The sequence below is a fragment of the Zingiber officinale genome, chromosome 1A (genome assembly GCF_018446385.1).
Source record: "Zingiber officinale cultivar Zhangliang chromosome 1A, Zo_v1.1, whole genome shotgun sequence".
Taxonomy (NCBI): Eukaryota; Viridiplantae; Streptophyta; class Magnoliopsida; order Zingiberales; family Zingiberaceae; genus Zingiber; species Zingiber officinale.
This window is the reverse complement of record NC_055987.1, coordinates 147,607,981-147,632,580: the sequence shown is the minus strand read 5'-3', so window position 1 is coordinate 147,632,580 and position 24,600 is coordinate 147,607,981. Positions and strand designations below refer to the sequence as shown.

General features: G+C 35.0%; 2 protein-coding genes across 3 annotated transcripts; one reads left to right on the top strand and one right to left on the bottom strand.

Moving 5' to 3' along the window:
- Positions 1 to 1,200: 1,200 nt before the first annotated feature.
- On the top strand, positions 1,201 to 18,708 carry LOC122037896 (probable D-2-hydroxyglutarate dehydrogenase, mitochondrial). Of its 2 annotated transcripts, none has more exons than XM_042597363.1 (16): positions 1,201 to 1,339; positions 3,859 to 4,172; positions 6,246 to 6,347; positions 7,689 to 7,736; positions 10,306 to 10,376; positions 11,602 to 11,720; positions 13,756 to 13,851; positions 13,947 to 14,047; positions 14,629 to 14,709; positions 15,710 to 15,810; positions 16,346 to 16,454; positions 17,325 to 17,430; positions 17,586 to 17,671; positions 17,755 to 17,880; positions 18,433 to 18,527; positions 18,662 to 18,708. In XM_042597363.1, coding segments are annotated over exons 1-16 (1,662 nt in total). In that variant the 5' UTR covers positions 1,201 to 1,233; the 3' UTR covers positions 18,663 to 18,708. The 2 variants fall into 2 exon arrangements, with proteins under 2 accessions (XP_042453297.1, XP_042453296.1); XM_042597362.1 differs by having other exon boundaries at positions 13,938 to 14,047.
- Positions 18,709 to 19,746: 1,038 nt separating this feature from the next.
- On the bottom strand, positions 19,747 to 24,324 carry LOC122037897 (low-temperature-induced cysteine proteinase-like). Its single transcript, XM_042597364.1, has 6 exons — positions 23,830 to 24,324; positions 21,217 to 21,452; positions 20,991 to 21,131; positions 20,469 to 20,900; positions 20,164 to 20,280; positions 19,747 to 20,083 (listed from the first exon to the last, which is right to left on the bottom strand). Exons 1-5 carry the CDS (start codon positions 24,248 to 24,250, stop codon positions 20,182 to 20,184), a joined length of 1,329 nt encoding a protein of 442 aa, XP_042453298.1. The 5' UTR covers positions 24,251 to 24,324; the 3' UTR covers positions 19,747 to 20,083; positions 20,164 to 20,181.
- Positions 24,325 to 24,600: the final 276 nt, after the last annotated feature.

The window sequence follows — 24,600 nt, the reverse complement described above, 5'->3', positions numbered from 1 at the left end:
GTGCGTGCCTTTGGGAAACCCGCTGTCTCACTCTCAAAGAAGCTGGACAGTGGGTCCCGTCTACAATGACCAATAATAAGACGGATAAGGTTAAGTAATCTACGAATTGGTTATCGGACGAATATCTGTTCGCAAAAACAACGTGTTTCGGAGAATTGCCTAAATATCACTAACGTGTGCCGAGGGCTTTTTGTTTTTTTGTTTTTGGTTTATTTTTCTTCGTAGTTTTAGCATTGTTGTACAAATAAATCAAAAATAATTTTATGTGTTTTTGCGTAACTTATCAAAACACGTACAAACTTCCGTTTGGTTCCAGGTTTTGACTAATAAATCAAGTCAACTCAATAACTTCTTATTTTTGAGAGGATGTTCTTTTTTTCATATATTTCGGAGATATAGATTTCTTATCTATTTTATAAGTAGAGATCATAAATCTGAACTATTTATTTTTGCTTGATAATGCTGCAACTATTAGATTTTTTAAACGATTAATTAAATATTTATGGATCAAATTCTAATTATAATATATTATAAAATTTATTCATCACTAGAATGATAATTTTAAAAATATTGAGGATTTAAATAAATTTTCACACATGATTCGTGATTTATTTTGATGGTCGATAAAAAAAATTTATATAATACAATTTTTTAATTTATTTTGATAGTTGATAAAAAAATTTATATAGGTCGGATTTATTATTTTTAGAGTTAGTCTATTCAAAAAGATATCTTAATTAAAAACATATATAAAATATAAGTACTTTAAAAATTCTATAAAAAATTGAAAGAAAAACCAAAAAAGTATAATTTTTAAAAGCTCTAGTAACATGGACACTAAAGTTAATTATCTTAAGTTATATTCTTAACAAATATGATTTAAATCTAAAATATGTAATTGGTAAAAACAATTAATACACATGTAATTATATATTGTCAGCCTCTTTCTTTACTTTCGTTTTTTTTTTATCAAAACACACCTTTATTATTTATTTATACCAAAATACACTTATGTAGTTTTCCTCCGCTGCACTCCATCATAAAATTTTCACCCCAAATTGTCATATAATATAATCAAAACATTTTGGACGAAATTGAATTCTAAAATGGACGGGTAAGATGCATCTGATCGTAGCATTGCAGCCGTACAAAGAGCCGTCCAATCTTTATATATCCAGCTCCTCTATATAAACCAGGTTCCGGAGTTCTGGTCGATCAAATCATTAGCGGAAAATGGGGCGGCGAAGAGCGTCGCAGTTGCTTGTACGGTGTCGACGTTTTCTTGTTGGGAACCCAACTCGATCTTCCCGAGAATTATTGTCATCGGAGTTCATTTCAGGTTTCAATGTGTTTCCGTTGATTTGCACAGTTTGCGTTTTGCATTTTTTGGATCAAGACCGGTATCTGGAATCCGTTAGGTTTTTTTTTTTTTTCTCATTCTGCTCATGGCAATCTCACTCCGTATGACGAGTTAGGTAGTTGTAGCGAGTTGAAAGTCTGTTTCTCTTGGAACTTGTTTTGTTCACGGATTTGTAGTGATTTTTTTTTTGGTCATTTCAGGTGTGGTTCTTAGATTGGTTTGTTTTAGTATTAGTTTGTTAGAAGTCATGAATTTAAAAGTGTCCCTTGTCAATAGAAGGGTTCGAGAAAAGAATAACTAATTTCAGAAATTTTAGGGAGATTCAATTTTGCATACCGAAGAACTGACCTTAATCTTCAAGTTGAAACCTATGTATCCCTCCCTCAAATTGTCTGGATAAACAATCTTAATGATGATGCCAGCGAAGATTACTGAGATTTACCAGAAAACATACTTCAATTAATTCCTTTTTACTACATCCATAACCATTTTTTCCCCTTCCAATGTGCATATGTTTTTGGTCCTCAAAAAAAAATCGCTGGCACTATTATTAGTTTTTTTGTGTTCTAGGAATTTGAAATAACACCTGATCTTGGCTGTTGAATTTTAGTTCTGAATTTCTAGTTTGGCATCATTATTTCAATAATGGAAGGGGTTTTAACTTACCTTTCAACTACAATGGAGGGAACAGATAGGAGCAAGAATGAAGGGAGTGGAATGCAATAGCTGTTCTTATTTCTATGTTCCTATTCCATTTATTCATTCCGTTATCTCTCTCTATCTCTATATACATGTGGTCATGTGCACCTTCATATGTATTATATAAAATATGTTAGGTTGCAATGTGGAAAAAGAAATTAAACATGACAGGTCACAAGTGAAAAAACAAAGTTGATGTCTGATTGCATTCTATTTGTAGCTCTAATTCAACACCTTTTACATTGGTTCTTTTTCTCTGCAACTAGCTGTATTGAAGTAATTATTGGAGTGTAAGGTGAACACCTCTTCCACTCTGCTTGCTACCATTTCTGATATATCATTCTGTCCTATTGATTCTCATGTTCTGTGCAACACCTCCATACATATAGCTTCAATATTATCTTCCAATCCATTGCATGAGGCTATCAACCTGATCTCACCCCACATGTAAATTTGAATCCAGATTAATCTCAATAATGGTGGAAGATTTTAAGTCATTGTTGTCAAAAATACAAGAATTAGGAGCAATAATGGAGTCATGGATCCAGCAGGGGATGGGTTTCCTTGTCCCTCTTAAAATTTATTATTGGATGGCATTTTCTATAGATAAACAATCTACTATCAATCTGTATAAACTAATTAACTTCTTCCCTCTGAGTGGAATTTTCTAGGTCCATGTTTGATGAGGAAGAAGCATATGCCATGCCATTCACCATCAGTAAAACACACTTGTCACTTTGCATAAGAGATATGGAATGAAAGTTATCAATCTCTTCAAACCCCTAAAATATCCTTTGATTTTGATCCTGGCATAGTTTTTTCATGGCATAGTTTTGACTTTTGATAAGGCCAACCTATGCCTTTGAAAACTTGGCATTGCCACCCCAAAGTGGAAATAGGTAGTGGACGCTTACATTGTGGCATCCCTTATCCAGTGTATTGTGGTACCCTTTCTGGTGGTTTATAATATGATTATTTTTCTTTTGTATACTGAATGTTGTCAGTTGATTCCACCATACTGAATGCTGTCAACTGTTTCCAACAATCTATCTATGCTTTTATTATTTATTTTTGCATTTAGAGCCTTCATGTTACTACATGATATGCCTTGATGATGATTGGCTTCATACATCTGGAATGTAGCACATTACTATCTACCTAATCATTTAATCAAGTATACTCATTGCAGGATAAAGGATCTGGAGCCTGATCCTTTGTTGCTACTGTTTTCATTGGTTACTAAAGAATGTTGTATTCTTGAGCTTGAGAACCCTTTTTGCTACGCGAATGTTGCAATTCTGAGCTTGAGATCCCAACCTTATCTGTCTGCCATATTAGAAAACCTGCAGCCCTAAATTTATTATATGGTGCCCGAGTCATATGTCATTCTAGTATGCTTCATCTCTGCTAACTCCTCCCTGTCAAATTAGATTGAGATTCATATGTGCTGTTTTTTTTTTAAAATGTTATATTGAGTAGAGTTTTTACTTCCCAATTGGATCTTTAATGCGTTGATTGTGTTATTTGTTGTGTCAGTTTTTTCATATGTTGGTACCAAACAAGAACTGGTACCTATATGTCTTACAGTTTTTTATTGTTGAAAAATATAATAATGCTCAATAAATATGTTAAATTATAATCACATAGCAGGTCTTTCTTAAGAACAAATAAGCTAGTGTTTTTTGTTACGGTGTATGATATTGCAACCTTGCAACTTTTATTATCATTTTTCAGTTCCTACACATCAGAAAAATTACATAAACTAAAGCTTTTATGCAAATTATTGATAATGATTTCAGGATTCTATTCAACGCCAAAAATGTGGAGATCTTGCTGGGCTTTGCAAGTTCCCATCTCAGTATCTCAAACTTCTAAGCATTTGGGTGGAACCTACATGACCCAACAGAGATTATTTGCTTCATTGCCTAATGCTATTCCGAGGAATCCATCTTTTTCAAATTTGAATTCGGACGATGTAAGTTTTTTCAGAAGCATATTAGGAGATAAGAATGTTGTTGAAGATGAAGATAGGCTATCAGCTGCAAACTTGGACTGGATGCGGAAGTACAAAGGCTCAAGCCAGCTCCTTCTCTTACCAAGAAGTAGTGAAGAGGTATCCAATTTCAATTTTGAGAAGTTTTGCTGCGTTCTATTATTAATATTAGTGTTGTTTTTTTTTAAAAAAATATTCCACCCTACCCCACCCCCTCCCCCCAAAAAAAGTTTGTCATAATTATGGGGAAGCAAGAAGAAGAAGTGCACTCTATTGTTCACGGAAAGCTCATGTGGGAATTTTGGTCCAACATCTAGAAAGATTGAAGGAGGTCGAGACATTAAATATAGAAGTGGAATAGCAAAGACACCATGTACTTTGCATATGGTGGAGTCATGTGCAAAGCACATGAGCACTGCTTTGCTTCAATCGAGTGGACATCCGTTCACATGTTGATGAGGCATATGTGGCATACAAATGACAAATGAAGCATATGTGGTGCACATGAGGTGCAATGTGAATCTTTGTAAACACACTTTACACTTTGTACATGTGCATTGTCGTGAGTAGCATAAGACACATATTCCATCTAGGACAACATGCTCCACTTAGGCCGCTATGCAGGATGGCTAGTCCGCCCATGGTTCATAAACACGAATCAGGTGCCATAACTCATTGATCAACTGGTCTGGGTGAACAGGTGCCTTAAATTGGTGCAATCTACATCATTCATGCAGTCCAAAGTCCTATCAAGTCAGGTTGTGTGCAATCAAGAGACAAACCCAATCAAGGGGTATGGAATATAAGGGCTAAAGGTTTCACTTGAATTCAATAGAATTCACAAGAAGCAGAAAGCCTCCTCTTTCTCTAGCATCAGCCTTCTTTCTCCTTGTAAATGAAGCTTCAGTTGATTTGCGCACTGCAATCTCTTCCTCGTAGTGGGAGTCACAAGAGAGTGGACAATCTCGTTGTATCCTCGAGGAAGTTCATTGGACCCTAATTGCCCACATTGGTGGGGGTCAATTAAGCCTTCAAGAAAGTGATTATGGTTTTTAGGACCATCAAATGCCATGTGTTGGCAAACAAATTTTCCACCAAATAGAAGATGCTTCATTGTGCATAACTTAAGTTAATTGATAAAAACAAAATAAATGGCCCAGAATTAAGCATGTTCTAGTACTGGTAGTAAAGAATTGGGCTAAGAATTAATTTCCTTGGTGCACTTTACTCTGAACGAACTGTTGCATTATTATTCCCATTTGTTATGCTCAAATATTGTTATCTGCTGGTCATGCTTGTCAATTTGCTAATGAAGTTAAACAAAGATGAATTGGCTAATGACTCAGTTTCAACTTGACCCTGTCGGCCATTTCCAAGTTTAAATTAGTCACTTTTAGAAGTTATTGTAACAATAGTGTATCACTTTTTAGTACTCAATCATTTGTAGCACTAGTTGAAAGTCATTTCCTTATTTGTAGCGCTAGTTGAAAGTTGAAACCACTCTCCATAACTGGAGCAGTTAATATGGATTTGTTTCTTTTTCTTTATTCTACTTCATATGGTTTTCTTGACCATGAGAACTATCAGTTGTATATTTTAGCTTTTATAGACTTCCTATTGCTTCCTCCACTTCAACTTTGCCTACCTCCACCTACTGTTTCCTTAATTTATGTATTGTACTCCTATGACTTCCATCAGACTATAGGCTAGAGAATTACATCTGCTTTATATATTTCTTTTACAAACATATGGTGCCAGAAAGTTCCACCTGATCCTTAGCAAGTTGGCAAAAGATGGGATTTTACTAAGAGCACAAAACTATTATAAATTCTAGAGAATGCCAGAAGGATTACAGAATTTGAGGAGCAACTATTACTTCCATTTGGACTGAACTGGGTGGGTCAACATTCAACAAAATCACTCTTGAGGAATATCTGCTAAGAATTTAAGTCCCAAACTGTCATCGATAAGGCATGCTTTGAAGCAAATTGTTAATGTGCAATGCAAATCTTGCAAAAGTCAATACTCTTTAGTTAGATTGGTTTTGTAGCAGACATGCTTCTTATTCTTTTTTTTTTTTTTGGCTTAATTGAATTTCCGTGTAATTGCTTGGTAATGCATCAACCAGATTAAATCATTTTCTTCTCTTTTAGTTTTAATTATTTTGAATACCCCTTTCCCCTCCACTTCCAGGTTTCTAAGATTCTTAAATATTGCAATTCAAGAAAGTTAGCTGTTGTCCCCCAAGGGGGCAACACAGGTCTCGTAGGAGGAAGTGTTCCTGTGCATGATGAGGTAATATCTAACTTTTGACTTTCAGTTTTTTACTTTAGCATCTTTGGAGCATCAAATATGCTATTTATTTCATTCAATTTTTGATGTTTGGAGCTTGATCGTTTTGTTGTTGCAACTATTCACATTTAAATTTCATAAGATAACTTTTCTAACCTCATGTCATAGTCCCCCGTTAGAAGAATTGCAATGTTCCACAAGTGATAAAACAAATGGACTAAAGTTGTAGCTTCTTATTTGTACTAGTGACATGGTGGAAGTTTTATCCATTGTGATTGAGCTCTTCTCATCATGGAAGATCCAAGCAATTATAGATCTAGTCATGTTAAATTAGTTGTATTTCATTTAAAGTAAACAAGTAAATTTTTCTATTGGCATGATCTCATAAAGTAAGTTGTCCGTATGCTTTATTCATACCTAATCGTCCATCATGACATGGTTATGAAAAGCGCACGCTTGGCTGCGCCTAGGTGCAGCTAGGTGCACCATTTGCTCCTGGGCCACTAGCATAGTACTTGAATGAAGTGCACTTAAGCACGCGCCTTTTGAGAGGTTAATGCGCGATTTTCCTTGCCTTGTTGAAATTTTTAAATTTCTTTTAAGGCCCAACTCATACCTTTATTTACTCTTTAAATTAATTAGGTTGCATTAACTTGTATGCATATTGCACATTTTTCTTGCGTGACTCTTCCTCTCCTTAGAAAATGAACATCAACTTCCCTTAGTCTCTTGCAAACTTATTTAACTAATTTTCTCTTCCTCTCCCCTAAAAATCGGCATCAATCCCCCCCCCCCAAAAAAAAAAAACTTGAACTCTTCTCTCGCCTACGACATCAATATCGTTCTTTTTGGCTACACTTTCTTGCTGTTCTCCTTTTGTTTCGTCATAACAGTATATTTTTTTCCTCACAGATTTAAGTTCATAAGTTTTCAAAAACCTACACCACCGCACAATGATGTTGATTTTTTATTATGAAGATAAATTATTTCAATATTTGAATATTAGTGAGTTTTATACTTACATTATTGTTTAATAGTTTGTGAAATATTTGAATTTTGTTAGTGAAATATTTTGGTAGAAATTTCCTATATATGCTTGAATTGTAAAAATTTATACCTAAAGTACCTTGCTTTGGTAAGGCGTGTGCCTCACCTTGCACCTAGCGCCTCAGACCCCACAACACATGCGCTTTTGGACGCCTTGCGTCTTAAATAACTATGCATCATAACATGCTGAACTTAATGGATTGTAATTTCTGTTGCCCGCTTCTTGGCCTTCAATTTTCACATTAAATAGATTATCATCATTGACAATAAGTTTCTTTTACTAAATTATGTTTTCAGGTTATCATAAATCTTGCATTGATGGACAAGACAATCTCGTTTGATAAGGTATGGACATTGTTTTGAGGAATTTTTATGACTACTGACCTTCTATCATTAAGGTTTTGGATTAATATGCTTTGAATCATTTTATCTTAGGGTATTCTTTTGTTTTCTTTGGTTGTACCTACAAACAAGACAAGCAAAATGCTAAGTTACTAATTATAACTGAATATTGAAAGGCCTTGTCAGAGCGTTTAGCATCACTTTGGTATTAGCTATCTACTTCACGCCAACTGTTACCAGTTAGTAAATATGGAACTAGATTGAGTAGGACTCTCTTTATAAACAACATTCTAGTTTAAAAGATCTAAGTTATATGTCATTGTAGTGATAACCTTACCAAATTACCTTGGGTGTTGTTTCCGTTAATAGGAAGAAAGCTATTGTTAATCTCCTACCAGATTCACTCTAATCCTCCTCAATTCACTTTGTTTCCTTTAGGATTCATCTCCTAATATTTCCATATCCACTTATCTTCGTAGCTCCGCATGATATACTATTGTTTGTGTATTTTACATTTATATTAACTGCCATTATCATGGTATTATCTCTATAAAAGAGGACTCATATTATTGAAAAATCTAAAATTTAGTAATATTATTCTACCACAAATTCTATTTGTAGTATCAAAGCCAGTGTCAAGCCTCATATAATCTTCAAAGAGTTGGTGTTGAGAGGAAGTTGCTGATGTGGCCTCCCCTCCCTTTTTGACACTGCATTGGCCTCTTTTTCTCCCTCTCAATTTTCTCCATGTCCTCCTTGTTAAACTCTTCCTTGGTATAATCATTTTCACGTTGAGCTCAAAGTTACTCTTGTAATGCATCCTCGTATCTGTTCCTCCTTGGCACTCTTGCCATGCATCATCAGTATCTCTCCCTCCTTGCTGACTTGCCAATTGCCATCATTACTAGGACCTTAAGGATTCCCTTGAATGCCAAAGTTTGCTTCACTATTATTGCTCTTCCTCAAACTAAAGTACTGGAAGATATCAATCACACACATCATTTGACAATGTCCTTCGTAGTTATCCCGTTATCTCATAAAACGCGTATACCATTTACCATGTAGATGACTCAATGTAGTGTTAGACAGTCATCTGGAATTTGTGAGCATATTGCATATCATTGTCCTAAAATATGTGCATATTATTTTGGGTTAGGTGTGTCATTCAAGTTGGCTTTTATAATCCGGACATTTGTGCAATCATCATTTGTAATTAATGCAAATTGAAGATACTATTCATGTATTTTCCATTTAGGTTAACTAACATTGCCATCATGTTATTCACCTCAATTCGCTATAGTGTTATTTCCACTACAAATTTTATCAGTTTATATATCATATAAGTAAAAAAAAGGATTTTTTTTTTAATAAGAATGCATTCCTCGGTATGCTAAAATATCTTAATAATAATTGCAGTGTGATAAATGGAGAACTCTTAGGATGTTACTTGATAGGTCTGTTGACCTGTTAAAGGTTAGAAATTACTTCACCCTAAACCCTAAACCCTAAACCCTAAACCCTAAACCAGGTTGTATGTCTCCTAAAATTTAAACCAGGCTTCCCATTAATGAATCCATAAAACCTTGTACTTGCCTTTATAAACTCCATCATCCCATACCAACTGAATCCACCATACACTTTCTAATGTGGTGTCATAGTTGGTGATATAGTACTCCGAATTGATTGCTTAAAATCCTTGTCAATGCACAGAATTGTCCCTTTGCGGTTGGTATACCATATATGAGGTCCATCAGATGTGAGTAACATGTATCAATTTCCCTTTTTTTGTACCCTTGAATGGGACTTCATTGGTCTAGTTATATACCTATCTACATATAAGTTTGTTTTAATATTGCGATTAATCTTATAGGTTCATTGATATCAACCTTGAAAATTGTTCTTCTATCATGTGGACTAGAGCATGCACCAAGCTTGCAGCCAACTTACTGGTAATAATATGTTCTTTGAGTCTAATGTACTATAGATAAAACACATAAGAAAATACTCTCAGAAGTTGTATGCCTGTTATAAGCGAGTAAACTAGGTTCTCTGTTTGATTTGTCAATTCCAGGACATTAATCCTCACTGTTAGATTGCCCTTCACTATGCCATTGGAGAATCACATTGTCAGAACTGAGAGGATGCAATGCACCACAATCATATACTGAATCCCTCTTAAATTTATGAAATGCCAAATAAAAGTGGAGAGTTTCATTATTTTGTCTATCAGCATTTTTCTATTTACGAGGTAATAGAAGAGACAGAAATTAGGTAAGATTGACTAGTAAATTATCCTGGATTAACAAGATTTTGTTAGAGGTAAAGTACCTGCAATAACCTTGACTTCATCAAAATTTCATGGCTTAATGGGAGCAGTCAGCAATCCATCAAAATGAGAGTGGCTGACTTCCTAGTAATGATATATTATTCATAATCAATATCAACAATCGTCATATGTTGGAGAAGTTGATAACTGATTTTCATAATTCATTATAAAGTCAAAAGCATACTCAACATTGTCCGTAACCATTAGTTTTCTTGATGACTTACCGCTATGGTGCACTGCTTTCAGATCAATGGCATTCTTGTTTGTGAAGCGGGGTGCATACTGGAAAACTTAAGCTCATTTTTAGAAAATGAAGGGTGAGACCTTATTAGTATTTGCTCGGTATATTCATATACAAGTTGATGCCATTGCATCTATTTTACTGAAATGGTAATGAGTTGGAATGGGATATCATTCTACTGTAGTGCTGTCTGCAATGTTATGATACTTTGAATCTTCATGTTACTAGACTACAATAATTGTGTATGCTCAGTAATGATGTAGTGACTACTTGATCCTTTTCTAGTTATTCAGTACTCAGATAACAGCCTGAAGAGCAGGCTACATAGTTCAGTTTTCTGCATTTCTTCAAATATTTTGCAATACAATAATGTTTAAAAATTAAAACATTAAATACTATTCTATTCTGAATTCTATGCTACATCTGTTGCTCTCTTCTAGGTACAGTACATTAGTTACAATAGTCTTTACTCTGCTTCTCTACAAATATATGCTACCTATTTATTGTATTGTTGAACAAAAGTCTTAGTATTAATTGTTCGTTTTCTTGTTGCGAATTTCTTTTGTTCTTTAAATCTAGGAATCTGTGCTATTTTTAGTCATTGACTAAACCAGTATGATCTAATGCTTGACTAAAATTGACACTCATAGGGGAATTATCAATCAAGCATGTTGTCCAGTTCAAACAACTAAAACCCTTGTGGCAATATCCTCTAACAATGCTTCTTGCAATGGTCCAGTTGAACACAAGAACCTAGTTGTGGCCTGCATAGATTTCCCCGGTACGGTCCAATTAAGCAACTAACACTTTTTTTTAAAGTAGCTCTTGCAATTTTGCACAAAAATTTCAATTTATGTGCAGATGTTTTAGTGGTTGTTTCAGTCTTCTAGTATGCCGTTGGTAAAGGGTTAATGATTCCCCAAGTAAAAATCTAGGGATGGGTAAAACATGCTAGTCAATTGCAGCTCAGAAGGGGCTATTCAAAGCAAATAAAATCATGTTAAGCAGTTTGGTCAACCTTTAGGTGATTATTGGAGCTGGTATTAGTTGACAATGATATTTATCAGGTGATGCAAGCAGTACAATGTTGATGCAACTCGATATTGATGAATCCTTGAGGACAGTTGATTTCATGCTTCAATGAAATGATCAATGTATTTCTTAAAGTCAAAATCTCTCTTGATGACAATTGCATCAGATAATGTTAGAATTTCAGAGTTTGACCTTGATACTGTTTTTTTTTCTTGGATATTAGCTTGCTTGTATTTGGAATTTGAAAATCACATGAATTCTTATTTTAGATTCATCATGCCGCTTGACTTGGGAGCAAAAGGAAGCTGTCAGATTGGTGGAAATGTTTCAACCAATGCAGGTGGCTTACGCTTTATACGATATGGCTCACTTCATGGAACTATTCTTGGTAATTCTAGCTTAACAACCGAATTTCTTTCTTTTGCTTAAGATGTTTTTTCTCTCATTGGGTAGTGGCTTTTCATTTTTTTTTTTTCCACTTGTAATTTTATTGTAAAAACACCTTATCTCCTTTTTCTCTTCCATATTACCTAAATATCTTTCATTTCACCTAATTATCAAGTATCAACTTCCATTCTTGTTGGCAAAGTATATACTCATGTTTTACTGTCAGTTTCAACCAGTCTCAGATGCCCTTGTACTGATAATTTAGCTCAACTGCTGAGGCTTCTCCAATCAAAATGATGTTGCTAGAAATTCAAAAAAGTGTAACTTCCATGGAACCGGCTGTTTCCACAATGACAAGCAATTTTTTTGTAGGCACACCCTGAAACTTGTATTCCTCTTCTTCTGAAAATAGATGTGATAAATTCGAGATATTCACCTGCATAAAAGTTTATTGCACTCTAGTTTTCAAGGCAAGACTCCCTTTTGCTGCAATCGAGTATAGCAACCAACACACAGTGTGTATGGATCTAAGTGTCCAACACAGGCGTTTAAAATTTTCTTACATGTGGATATGATGCGTTGGGTGTCAACTCAGAGTATCAGTTTCCAACCCACTGGCAGCTGAGATGTAGAGTTCAAGTATAAAAAAATTCATTTTGTTTTTCTTTTGGGTTTTGCTGCCTTCTAATTCATAGACTAAATGCTGAGTTGGATGGTCACCAGGAGGTGGCACAAGATAATACATAAAGCATAGTACCTACAAATATAAACTAGGGTTCCATGTGCCACGACTCGTGAGTCCATTAGTTATTGTTAACAACAACAGCATAAATGTAACGAAAGACCCTTTTTCTAACAAGCTGAGTTTTTGTGATAAGTAGTCAGCTAGTAATATTTAACAATATGGAATGGTATCTGAGTAGGAGACACTGCATTTAGATTCCTTTAGTGGCAATACTTATGTACCTGAGTGAAGTCAATCCATGTATAGGGTCTGGATCACTCTCTCATGTCTAGTTTGCCTGCTCCGAGGGGAGTGTTAAGGTAGAGGTTTCTTTACTAATTGCTCAAGCTTTTAGGGTAAATGCTTAGCTACTCATAATAAAAAGTATCAAGGAGCATATTAGTTGTGTCTTAATAATCTCCTTTTTTTTACTTGTGTTTTAATAATTCATATTAGTTATTTTTCTGAATATTTTAGACTTATACATAGGTCGTTGTAAAGATGGATTGGGTGGTCAAAAGCATCACACAAGCAATGTGTAGGTTCAGGTTGGTTATTGACAGCGTTCAGAAGTTTGTAGCTATATAGTGACACCTATATCTTTGTGGGCTTAAGGAATCTAAGTCATCCATATGCCCCAGATGGTTGGTTTGAAATGAATGGTTGGTCCTTATATGCGCTTTCATTTTTGTTTTACATTACAAGTCTTTAACTCTTTGGGATATAGTACATGAACTTTCTTACCTTCGGATTCTTCGTAAGATCATAGCTTATGTAGAACTTTGGAATTTAACCACTTTTTGTTAAATCAAATAGATTCTTCATTGGTCTTCCTCCACATTCTTAACACTGATTGATTCAAATTGTCATTATAGATTGTTCATCTTGGAACATGTCTGTGCAATCTTTTCATATTTTGGTCACATGTTTATAAACAATTGTTTCTTTATTACAATTCTTCAACCAGAATATTTTAATTATAAATAGAAAGAAAAGAAGGGCATGAGAAGGTCCAAACACAACCCAAGAGTTACATGATGAAAGCCATGTGAGGTTGAGTTTTGTGCATCTAGGTCATGTTATGCTGCTCAACTCCTGTGTGCGACTCCTGTCCGCGACTCTCACAGACATTTGGGCATCCGGAGCACTTCCAGGTGTGCTGCACACCCAGTCGCACGGGAGTCAGGCAGCATATCAATCCCATGTATATATATATTAACAGATTCTCAAGTGAATATAACTTCTCAAAAGGTTAAACCTGTTAATCCCATAATTGGTGTTTGATTCTGCCTTGACATGTTTTCTTTTTCAGGAATTGAGGCAGTATTAGCTAATGGAACTGTTCTTGACATGCTTGGCACTTTACGCAAGGACAACACTGGCTATGACTTGAAACACTTGTTTATTGGTAATCATTTACATAAATAAAATTTAGCAGATCTTGCTTTTTGATGTTTGACAATAGTGTACTAATGATTTCGGCTACTGAGTAAGGAAGTGAAGGTACTCTTGGAATTGTCACCAAAGTTTCAATTCTTACACCTCCCAAGCTAGCTTCGACAAATATTGCATTTCTTGCTTGCAAAGACTTCATAAGTTGTCAGGTGCTAACAGTTTTCCATCTTATTTCTGTATGAGTGTACCTATGTCATGATCAATTATTAAGTTGAAAATGATAAGCATACATGATAAATGACATATTGTGTTTCTTGTTGCAAAGACTACATATGTTGTCAGTTACTGATCTTTTCCACTTTCCTATTTTGTTTCTCTATGAGTATACATATGACACAATAAATTATTAAGTAGAAAAGATAAGCATATACATGCTATAACAATTGGTAATAGTTGGTTATTCTGTACTTGATTCCTAGTTGAGACTGGCACAACCTGTTTTTCTTGTAACTAGATTCTTAATCTATCCTGACATTAATTTGCCAACATGGCTTCCTGTAACAGTTCAAAACTTCCAAGTTATTTCTGATGTTGGGCACTTAGTACAGAATGCCATTGATATTAAAGTCAAAGAAGATTCATTTGCATGTGCCATTACACTAGTAGAAAGGCAGTGTATTAGCTTTACTAAAGGGAACCTTTTAATTATGATTGATATTTTATATTCATGATTGCTTTACTTGATCATCCATTGATAAAACTTGTCACATTGAGATATTTCACCATTCAGAAATTATTATTGGGAGCAAAGAGGGCGCTAGGTGAGGTTCTTTCAGCATTTGAATTTATGGATAGCCATTCAATGGATTTGGTAAGTTGGTATCTAATCTTTTGTACACATTTACGTTTCATCACTTCACCAATTTGCTTAGTCCATCGGCACTTCCTGCATTAAGTTTTGTTTTCAATTAAGAAAATTTTTCTTTGTGTGTGTGTGTGTATGTGTGTGTGTGTGTGTGTGTGTGTGTGTGTGTGATCGTTGAGATCCCCTGGTTTCAATAGGTATTGCTTTTGCCCCCCAAAAATGTAGAAAGCAAATTAGGTCACTAGATTCACACAAAAAAATGACAGATTTTTGGGAAATATTCACTCACGATACTCTTTATCGCTGTCATCCGGGTTGGGGAGGATTTGGCCAAACCTGGGACCCGCCCCACCTCCCTTTGGACCTGCCTCGCCCCACGAACCTGGCGGGGTGGATCCGGGTTAGACCCACTAGACCCGCTATATTTTTTTTTTTTGAAATACAAAAGAAAAAATTTTAAAAATTAATTAAACATTAAATTTATTTTCAACATTTATATTAATAATATTTTGTAACAAAAAATATTATCACATATTAAAATCTATCAATTTTGATTCAATTAAAAATTAATTATCTATTTTTATTCAATTAATAATTAATAAAAAAAATATTATACGGGGCGGGCCCGGGGCGGGTCTTGAGACTCATTTAGGTGGGTCTAAACCCGCCCCGGCGAGGCGGGTTAATTACGGGGCCAGGTTTCAACCCGCCTCATTGTCACCCCTATCTGCAAGTCATATGAGATGGTAATTGAGGCCGACAAGCTTCATGGACATTGGATGGTTGGGGTTTGAGTCTTTTTTATGTTGGTTTCTTTCTTGGTATTCTACACCATTGTTTAACTACTTTTGCTTGGATAATTATTGGTTGCCTTATAACTTCTTAAGGGTAAGCTCTATATCAAATATTATTGATGCAGTTGTTTATTTATCTCTCAATAAGTAATCTAACGTATTCTCTTCATTTAGTAGTTTGTGATACTCATACTATCATATTGTGACTGAAGGTTCTGTCTCACTTGGATGGAGTTCGCAGTCCATTACCTGCTTCATTATACAACTTCTATATTCTTATTGAGACAACTGGTAGTGATGAATCACATGATAAGTAAGCTGAATATTTACTCCATATTTACAATTCCAATTGCCTTACCTTCATATTGTTGATCTTTCTGTTTGCTAAACATATGACCATTTTCTGGTTATTGTGCCGATATTCAGTTAACTTCTATTTGAACATTCTGGTGATGAGTAAGTTCAGAAGAACGTGTAGCTAGAACAACTTTCTTTTTTTTTTAATAACTTTATAGTAACATGTTTCCCACCTTTGCATTTCCTAGAATCAAAAAATTAAGAAAGTTCCACATTCAAAGACTAACCGTATGGTTCTGGAGTGATAAGGATTGAATATGCTTTTGTTTTTCGTATCAAGATTTGGTCTGCATCTTCTACTCAAGGATCCTGTTTCACAATAATATCTGAGATGCCAAGTAATATGTCTTCAATTAGTTTTGTCAAAATTAGTTCTTAACACTATGAGCACTTTGTACTTATTATTTCCATGAAGAAGTTGCATATTAATCTCCATTTCTTTTATTCTAATTGTGTTAAGTTGGCATCTTCTTTCTGGTGATAACATGCAGAATGAAACTTGAAGCTTTTTTGCTACAATCTATGGAAGAAGGCCTCATATTAGATGGTGTAATAGCTCAAGATATGAATCAATCGGCATCATTTTGGCGTGTTCGTGAGGTTTAATATTTTGATACTGGTTTCTCTGTTTTTTCTTTCTAACACGTTGGTAATTGGAACCATGCATGGATGAGAACTTTCGTGAACCATTTCCTAGTAATATTGTTTCTGTATGTCACAACATTCGCTTCTCTAATTTTTTTTTTGTTCATTTATTAGAAAAGTTTGTTGATTTTTTCCAAATTAGGGTTATAGGCAACCATTCTATGGAATGTTTAGTTAATTTGGCATGCTTGTCCCTATACTTGTAACTTCACCATGACACATCATATTAGTGTTATTTGGGTTTCTACTTGATGTCACTATTTCTCTTTCTGAGAACAGCTAATAAGGTCATATTGCAAAATGACGGAAAACAACATCCTTTTGTATGTACCTCAACCTAATATTAGTTACTTAATCCATATTAGTCTCAACTAATGATAATGGTCCCCAGCTGGTACATTTTCTAGAAATAAAGAAGTTTGTCAAAAATATTAACTTCCCTCAAAAATATTTTTTGTTTATCTACAAGCAAGTTCTGTTGATTTTTCCCAAATTTGGTTTATATGGCAACCGTTCTATGAAATATTTAGTTAATTTGACATACTGTTTCCCTACTTGCAGCATTAGCATGTGATATGCCATGTTACCACATCATTTGGGGCCTTCATATTACGCTGGTGCTATTTAGGGCCGACATGATATATGCCATATTGTAAAATGAAAAAATTTCATAGCCTTTATGCCGACTACTATCTAAAGATAATTAGCTAGAACCTAATGTTTTCAAAGTTTAAGAGTAACTCCTTGTTGATATGGTACAGTTAAATTCTCAGGTTCACTGGAACTGCTAATATATCATATTCGACTCTGGCTTCATGGTTGCAGGGTATATCAGAAGCATCAGTTAAACTAGGGGCTGTTTACAAATATGATTTATCATTACCAATTAATGACCTTTATGGCATCGTTGAAGAAATGCGTACCAGGCTTGGTATTTATCTGAACTCCTACTTCATAATAATACATTGAACTATTTTGTGAAGCTTTCATTTTCATGTTGCTCATGCTCGTCTCATAAGTGCATATAGTTTTATGATACAAAGAGTAGTTTTGTGATGCATAGTAATTCCTTAATATGACGTTCAGGCAAGGCTGCTACAGTCATTGGATATGGCCACCTTGGGGATGGCAATCTGCACTTGAATATTATGACAGCTCGATATGACAGTGATGTATTACAGCTTTGCCTCTGACATTTTTTAATGCTAAGCCAATTGCTATTCGCTATATGGATTAGTTTAATTAAATGTTGCAGATCCTTGCTCAAATGGAACCATTTGTCTATGAGTGGACCGCAAAACACAAAGGAAGCATTAGTGCAGAGCATGGTTTGGGATTGATGAAAGCAGATAAAATACATTACAGCAAGCCTCCCGAGACTGTATGTAGCTTTTCAACTTACATGAACCACTACTGTGCTGCAATAGTAAATTGAAAAGTCCTTTTTAATCTATACCCTTTTACTTTGCGTGACTTCCTCATTCCTGTTGTGGAATTGTTATTAATTCTTCTAATTTCTCAAACAGAAATAGACGAAGACTCAAACAAAGATAATTTATATGTTTCTTTTGTCCTAACAAGGTCATTCACTGAATATGTTTTTTTCCATGTTATACTAACACTGCTTGATTTCAATAGGTTGTTTCTTTGATACAGTACTTGAGATAATTCATGATATCACAAAAGTCTATCCGGCTACTTATTCTTATGAAAATATTGATTTTAAATCTTAGAATGATATAATTGTCAAATTAAATTTTGAATTGGAAAATATGAAAAATGGCATATTTCTAAGGATATATATGTAATTCTTTCCTTTACAATAAAGCAGATGAAATAACTAGCCATAGTTAAGCTATAAAGATTCTGTTCTTTGCACGAGCATCTCGAGTGTCTTGAGCATCTAATTATGTGGTTTCTTATATCTTACTAGGTGCATTTGATGGGTAATATCAAGAAGTTGCTTGATCCAAGTGGTATATTAAACCCGTACAAAGTCCTACCTCAGTCGTCCTTGCTTGATCACTGGTATGCATTTGTAAATCACACTAAACTATAGAATGAAATTATTCATCTTACTCAAATAGGCAAAGATCTATAGTTATTTCTGAGTTCCATTGTATCTCCTTTTAGTGCATTAGTATTGACTTTCATGATTGTAGATGACAGATGTATTTGCGGGTAATGATGCTTGCAAAAGCAACATGAATAATAAAGATGGTGGCTGTCAATAAGATCCAAGAAACAATTGTAACAATGTAATCTGTACGATTACGAGGTTTGAAGACGATGGATGTGTTGTGATTGTATTGTTTGAATTAAACAATGTTGGTTGACGTCTTAATTGTTTTAACTGCAAGTTAGGAGCAGAACGAAGACCGTACTTAAATTTTTATTTTTTTAAAAAATAAAAAGTTCTTTACCTGTACTTAGTTCTTGAAAAAGGAATAAAAGATCAACAGCAGTACAGGTTTAGCATATACTAAAGAAAACACAAAAGGACCATATTTGATAGAAAGTTGTTCATCTTGAAGTTTGCAATTCTAGACTATTCTTTTAAGCAATACCTGGTTTTAGGATCATAAACGAGCTCAGCTATGTCAAATTAAGCTTTGGGTTGCTTAAGTTTGCGATTTATAAATTTTATTTGTGGATATTGTTTATAAATATTACTCATAAATAATTTATTAATTCTTTCATGAATATTAATTAGCTTAACAGCGTGTTCTTACAAATTGAATACCTATATATAAATTCATTCATCTAATTGATTGTGTATATTAAGTAAACAAATAAATTTAATTAAATTGAATATTAAGTTTGTTTGCAATCATTTGATTCACGAGAGTTCTTTCTTTTATGAACCAAATAGATTCAAAAGATTGAGAGGTCTGTCTTTCTTTTTGCTCTTGTGTTTGCATATTCCAAGGCATCAGCTACTTGAAATTTGCTTAGCAATTTAAGGTGATTCCTCCCTTCATGCGATATCTTGGCAATTTGCATCTACCACAACTGAACACTAAATGAAGATGTGTTTGTAGCAGCTCAAGGCCACAAATGAACTTCGAAATGAACATAAACCAAACCATGAAGCTAGCTCACTCTAATTACGAGATTAGTCATTGCAGGTGAGTGCAATGCAAAGAAAAGCAAAGCATTTATAACTGAATAATTCATAATGCGAGATTGAGACTAATATGAAGATAAATCATGAATCTATAATATGCAATACAACTTTAAGGAGAAATTTTAATGTTGAATATTTTAAACTAACCAGAAACTAACTGTTCACATAAATAGAATTACATGTAAAATATACTCTACTTGTTTTTTATATGTTTAATACAACAATCAAGTGAAGTTCCATTTGGTATAGCATCTCCAGAAGGAATTCTCTCACAACCATATATTATGAAAAATTAAACCTTGATATTCATACAATAGTAGATTGCAGTACCAATCAACGAATCGGTATGTGACGTCTCTCAAGGTTTGATCATTAAACATAACATAATGTTTTGTTGGAAGTCTGGCTATGCTTTTGCAGCCTTGTCAATGTGCAATGCATCCTTCAAGAAGAGCATCTGAATAATTAACAAAAGGATCAGAATTAACTTGAAGGAAACCTACATCAAGTATGAAATTTGCTAATTATTTTCCTCACCTGCAAAAGCCCTGCTTGTTAAGCATCCCATGCCTCAATCAGATCTTTCCATGATCCTGACTTAGTGAAAGAGGCTTTCCTTTCAGTGGCTCTTATAGCAGTTATATTTCCAGTTCGCTGCATGAACAAATGATTCAATAAAAAAACAAATAAAATAAGACAGAAAAGAGAATGATAATCATGCAAAAGGTTTGAATAGCCATGAAACCACAGGGGAAAGGTCAGGTGTGAAAATGAAACTGTTCGGTATATGAACTGCCTTTCTAAGGAACAACAATTAAAGAGCAATAAAAGAGAGGGTTGACCTTCAAACACTGCGCGCCACTGGTATCACAGATAGGATAATCAGATGGGCAGCAATATCGGTCATCTTTGCAGCAGACTGCATTCTCAAGGTCACAGCAACTCCATGAGAGACAGAGACTGAATATCCGCCAACTACAACAGCATGTGCTTCCTGCTGGGCAATAGGTTAGCGCACTGCACTTAGTTGGACCTGGAGGTGGTGCAGGAGGAGGATTTGGAGAAGTTTTTGTTGGAAAGGAGGCTAGCATATTAATCCCACACATGCCATAAGAATCATTACTATTCCGAAGCATGTGCATGTATCCATTCATTCCCCAGCTTTTCCCCCAAGAATTTTTCACAATCCAATAATCTACTCCATTTTCTGAACCATATCCTACAATCAGTACAGCATGATCCAGTGCAGTTGAGCAAGGGCCAGTAAAGATCCCCTATGAATGAAAAAGATGAGTGACATAAGCAGACGACGTTAAATGACAACCTCAAAGGAAAAAATATTTACATTTAAAAAGATTGCGGACCTTTGCATATAGTTGGAATGATCTCTCACTTCCACAAATTCCAACACTAACAGGTTGTTGAGCAACAGCTTGAAGTAATAGCTTTTCATTATTTGGAGGAATATCTTTGTAGCCATCTATTGTTACAACTCGACGCTTTAGCTGTAAAAAAGAGAAGTAGAAGGTGAAGGAAGAATTGCCAATGGTGTAACAACACAAATCACAGGTAGACTGTGTTTCATAGTACCTTGTTCTTTAAGCAGGTTCTTTGCTTCGCTTGATAAGGGTAATCATCCTCTGTATCAATTCCATGATTTTGAATCACCCACTTGAAAGCATAGTCCATGAGACCACCATTGCAACCATTATTGTAACTTTGATCACAATCACATAACTCCTGTTCTGATAGACTGACCAAAGATCCAGTGACTATCTTGTTTATTCCTTCAATTGCACCAGTGGCTGAGAAGGCCCAACAATCACCTGAGACGCCAAACAATATCCACTATAAGTAAAATGTACAAAGCTAAAGTATTTTAACTATTCAAGTCCTTAATGCTCCAATGGTATGGCCCACCATAAGTCCACCTGTTGTTCAGTAAACTTGCTTTTATAAAACCTACAGGTCCTACCATGAGCTTTATGTCTGCATGCCTGAGTTTTCCAACTATAGGAGGTCGCCTCTCCATTGAGCTCTATGTAAATTTACATTACTAGTATGAAGCAAAAGGTAATTGTTTTAAAAGAATGATCAATTTTATTTTATCAATCAAGTTATATATTCCATTTCAGGCTCAAATATGTGATGCACACCCTGACAGTTTCAATTTTCATTCTCTCTTGCAGCTGCATAAACTTATTCCATTTATTTCCCATCAATCTTAGCTATAAATTCCAAGGAGAAATTATGATAGTGAAGTCAATCCGAGCAAGTGATGAATAGTGAATTCTAAGTGTCAGCACAACATGAAATCATCACATTGGTGCTTAGCCTTGGACTAGAAGCCTCAACCTTGAGTAGCATTGCTTGGAAACACATCAGTCTGTGCACCCAAGCTCAAAGAGTAGCATATTTTCCAATTGGAGTTGATGGCTGGGTTAACTCAATCTTATAGGATTTGTGTGGGCATCATAGACCTATGACTCTCTTAGAAAAGCCAGGTGTAATGCTTTTGATACCTATTTTAACACGTTCCTCCACAAATTCTTCCAATTTAAAACTCTTTGGTACACCAAACAATGGTGGTTTTCTTTGGCAAGCAATGCAAAAGTTCTGGTGTGGTGATTGGTGAAGCACCTACCACTTTTAACTAGGCTAATGCATACTAATGTTATATATACAAATATAATATTTAAACACCTTTAAACCATAATGGAATGTTAAATTCATAAAATGCATGTTTTCAATTGAACATTTGAACAAGTACATAAATGTAATCAGCACACAACTAGATTATTTACAAAAAAATGATTACCACACATCTATGAAGAGAACAATGAGCCAATAAATAAGCTTGTTGATGAGCACTATTAATTAGCTTTTCAAAGAACACTTTTATGAGATTTATTGTCAAATACCTAACAAGTCAAATTAGCCTATATTTTCTACTTTTCATTTTCATCAAGCCATAAAGAGAGTTTGAGCATGTTTATTTATCATACTAACTAACAAAATTAGCTCTTATAAACCTGAGTCCAAGCTTGATCAAGGGCGTCTGTTATTTTATTACACTAGAGTGGATATTCCAATTTTAGTTATCAGCTTACCTAACTATCAATTCAATGATCATCCCCATTTCTCACTCATGAACCATCTTCTTAAGTCATAGTATTCAAAAAGTTAAACATGTCACTTCGATCTATGGATCACTTAGCATATGGAATGTGAATAAAATCAGTCATAAAAACTGTGATTTTTGGTCAGATATATAATTCTATCTCATGTTATCAGATGTTATTTCTTTTCATGATTTGGCCATCTTACCTGGAAGATATCATAGTTAAGAATAAACACATAGAATTGTAACTTAAAGAAACCATGCAAGATCACATTTAATCATATGTATGAATTCTGGATTTTCAATCAGTGATTGCTACAAATAATGTAAGTCTTTTAGATGATAAATACATCCACACATTCCCAATGAAAGACCGAGGGTGCTGTTTAAATTTAGTACAACCTTCTCCAACAATAATTGCAGGCATATATAATGAATACCATATAATTGGGTGGTCTGCTGGCAAACACTGTAGATTAGGAATGATCTATCAGTTTAATTAAACAGATTAGGAGTAATTGAACTAGTTGGCACCTTTGATAGCTGTAAATGGAAATTGAAGAGTTTGACAGTTCAGCCTCTACATAAAAATGTTAAAGAAACTACATGGATACTGTCATCCAAAGGAACATGAGACTCCACATATCTATTCGACTATTCCCTTTAACTTCCTCTCTCACTCTCGCTTGTTGCCCTCTCATTGTTTCTTTTTTCTCCTGTACAAATGTCAACATAATGATCAAGTAAGCTAGCTAAGCTGATATGTTTGGCTTGACGGTCCATCAGTCTATTGACTACTCTCTCCACTTCTTTCGCTTATCCCATGGAGGTGGTATGGCTTTCAGCATCATACTGTGACCCTTTAGATTTCATTTCCCATATCTCTATAGGACTCGTCTCCTCTCGCTCTTTCACCCACCCCTTTTAGTCAATCGAGAATGATTCCGATTGAACCAGTTGGCATCCTCAATTCCCACTCCACAAAATAAACTACTCTTTTTATAAAAAAAAAAAATCTAAAGTCGGCATAGTATCCATGAGAAGAAAACGACAAATAAACGATCGAAACGGAGAAGGAATACCGCAGCTCCCCTGATCCTTGACCGAAGTGACAGCTCCATCATTCCTCCAATCTAATGAAGAAGGAATACTTCCGTAGGATCCCCAGAACATACTTCGATTTGCCCGCGGCGCAGCAAGGCCGGCGCTGAGGCCCAGTCGGGCCGCCCGGAATTCGTGTGAAAGCAAATCAGCGAAGGAGTTGAGGCCGAGCTCGTAAGAAGAGTTCCCATCGGCGTTGTGCGCGTCGACGAAGGCAAGGTTGTCCTGGAAGGCACGGAACCGGGCGAGCTTCTCCCCCTCGGAGGAGTAGCGCTTGCCGTGCGCCTTGATCCAGGACTCGAAGAGATCGGAGTAGGCGAGGGAGGTAGGCGAGATGAGGAGGAAGGAGATGAGGGCGATGACGATCACCGCCGAGAAGGGAAGCGATCGAGCGAAGTCCATCAGCGGAAGCAGGAAGGAAGACGAAAACGTTGATTGGGGATTTGGGTTTTTATTGGACGGCCGAGGCTCCGATTGTCTCGTGGGTCGTCGGCTCACGTGTTTTATTCAGATCTTATGTGTCATGTATTATATTGATATATTTAAATATAATTTTTTTAGATCTTATAATTTTGTAGTTTTTATTTATCTATAATTTATAAAAGATATTAAAACTCCCCTTCTCAAGCAATGGCATCAAAAGAGAAAATAATATAAATTTTATTTACTGAATCATATTTAAATTATATTATAAACATAATTCTATATCTAGTTAAACTCAGTAATAGCTCTCATCTCGAGCTTGACAAACT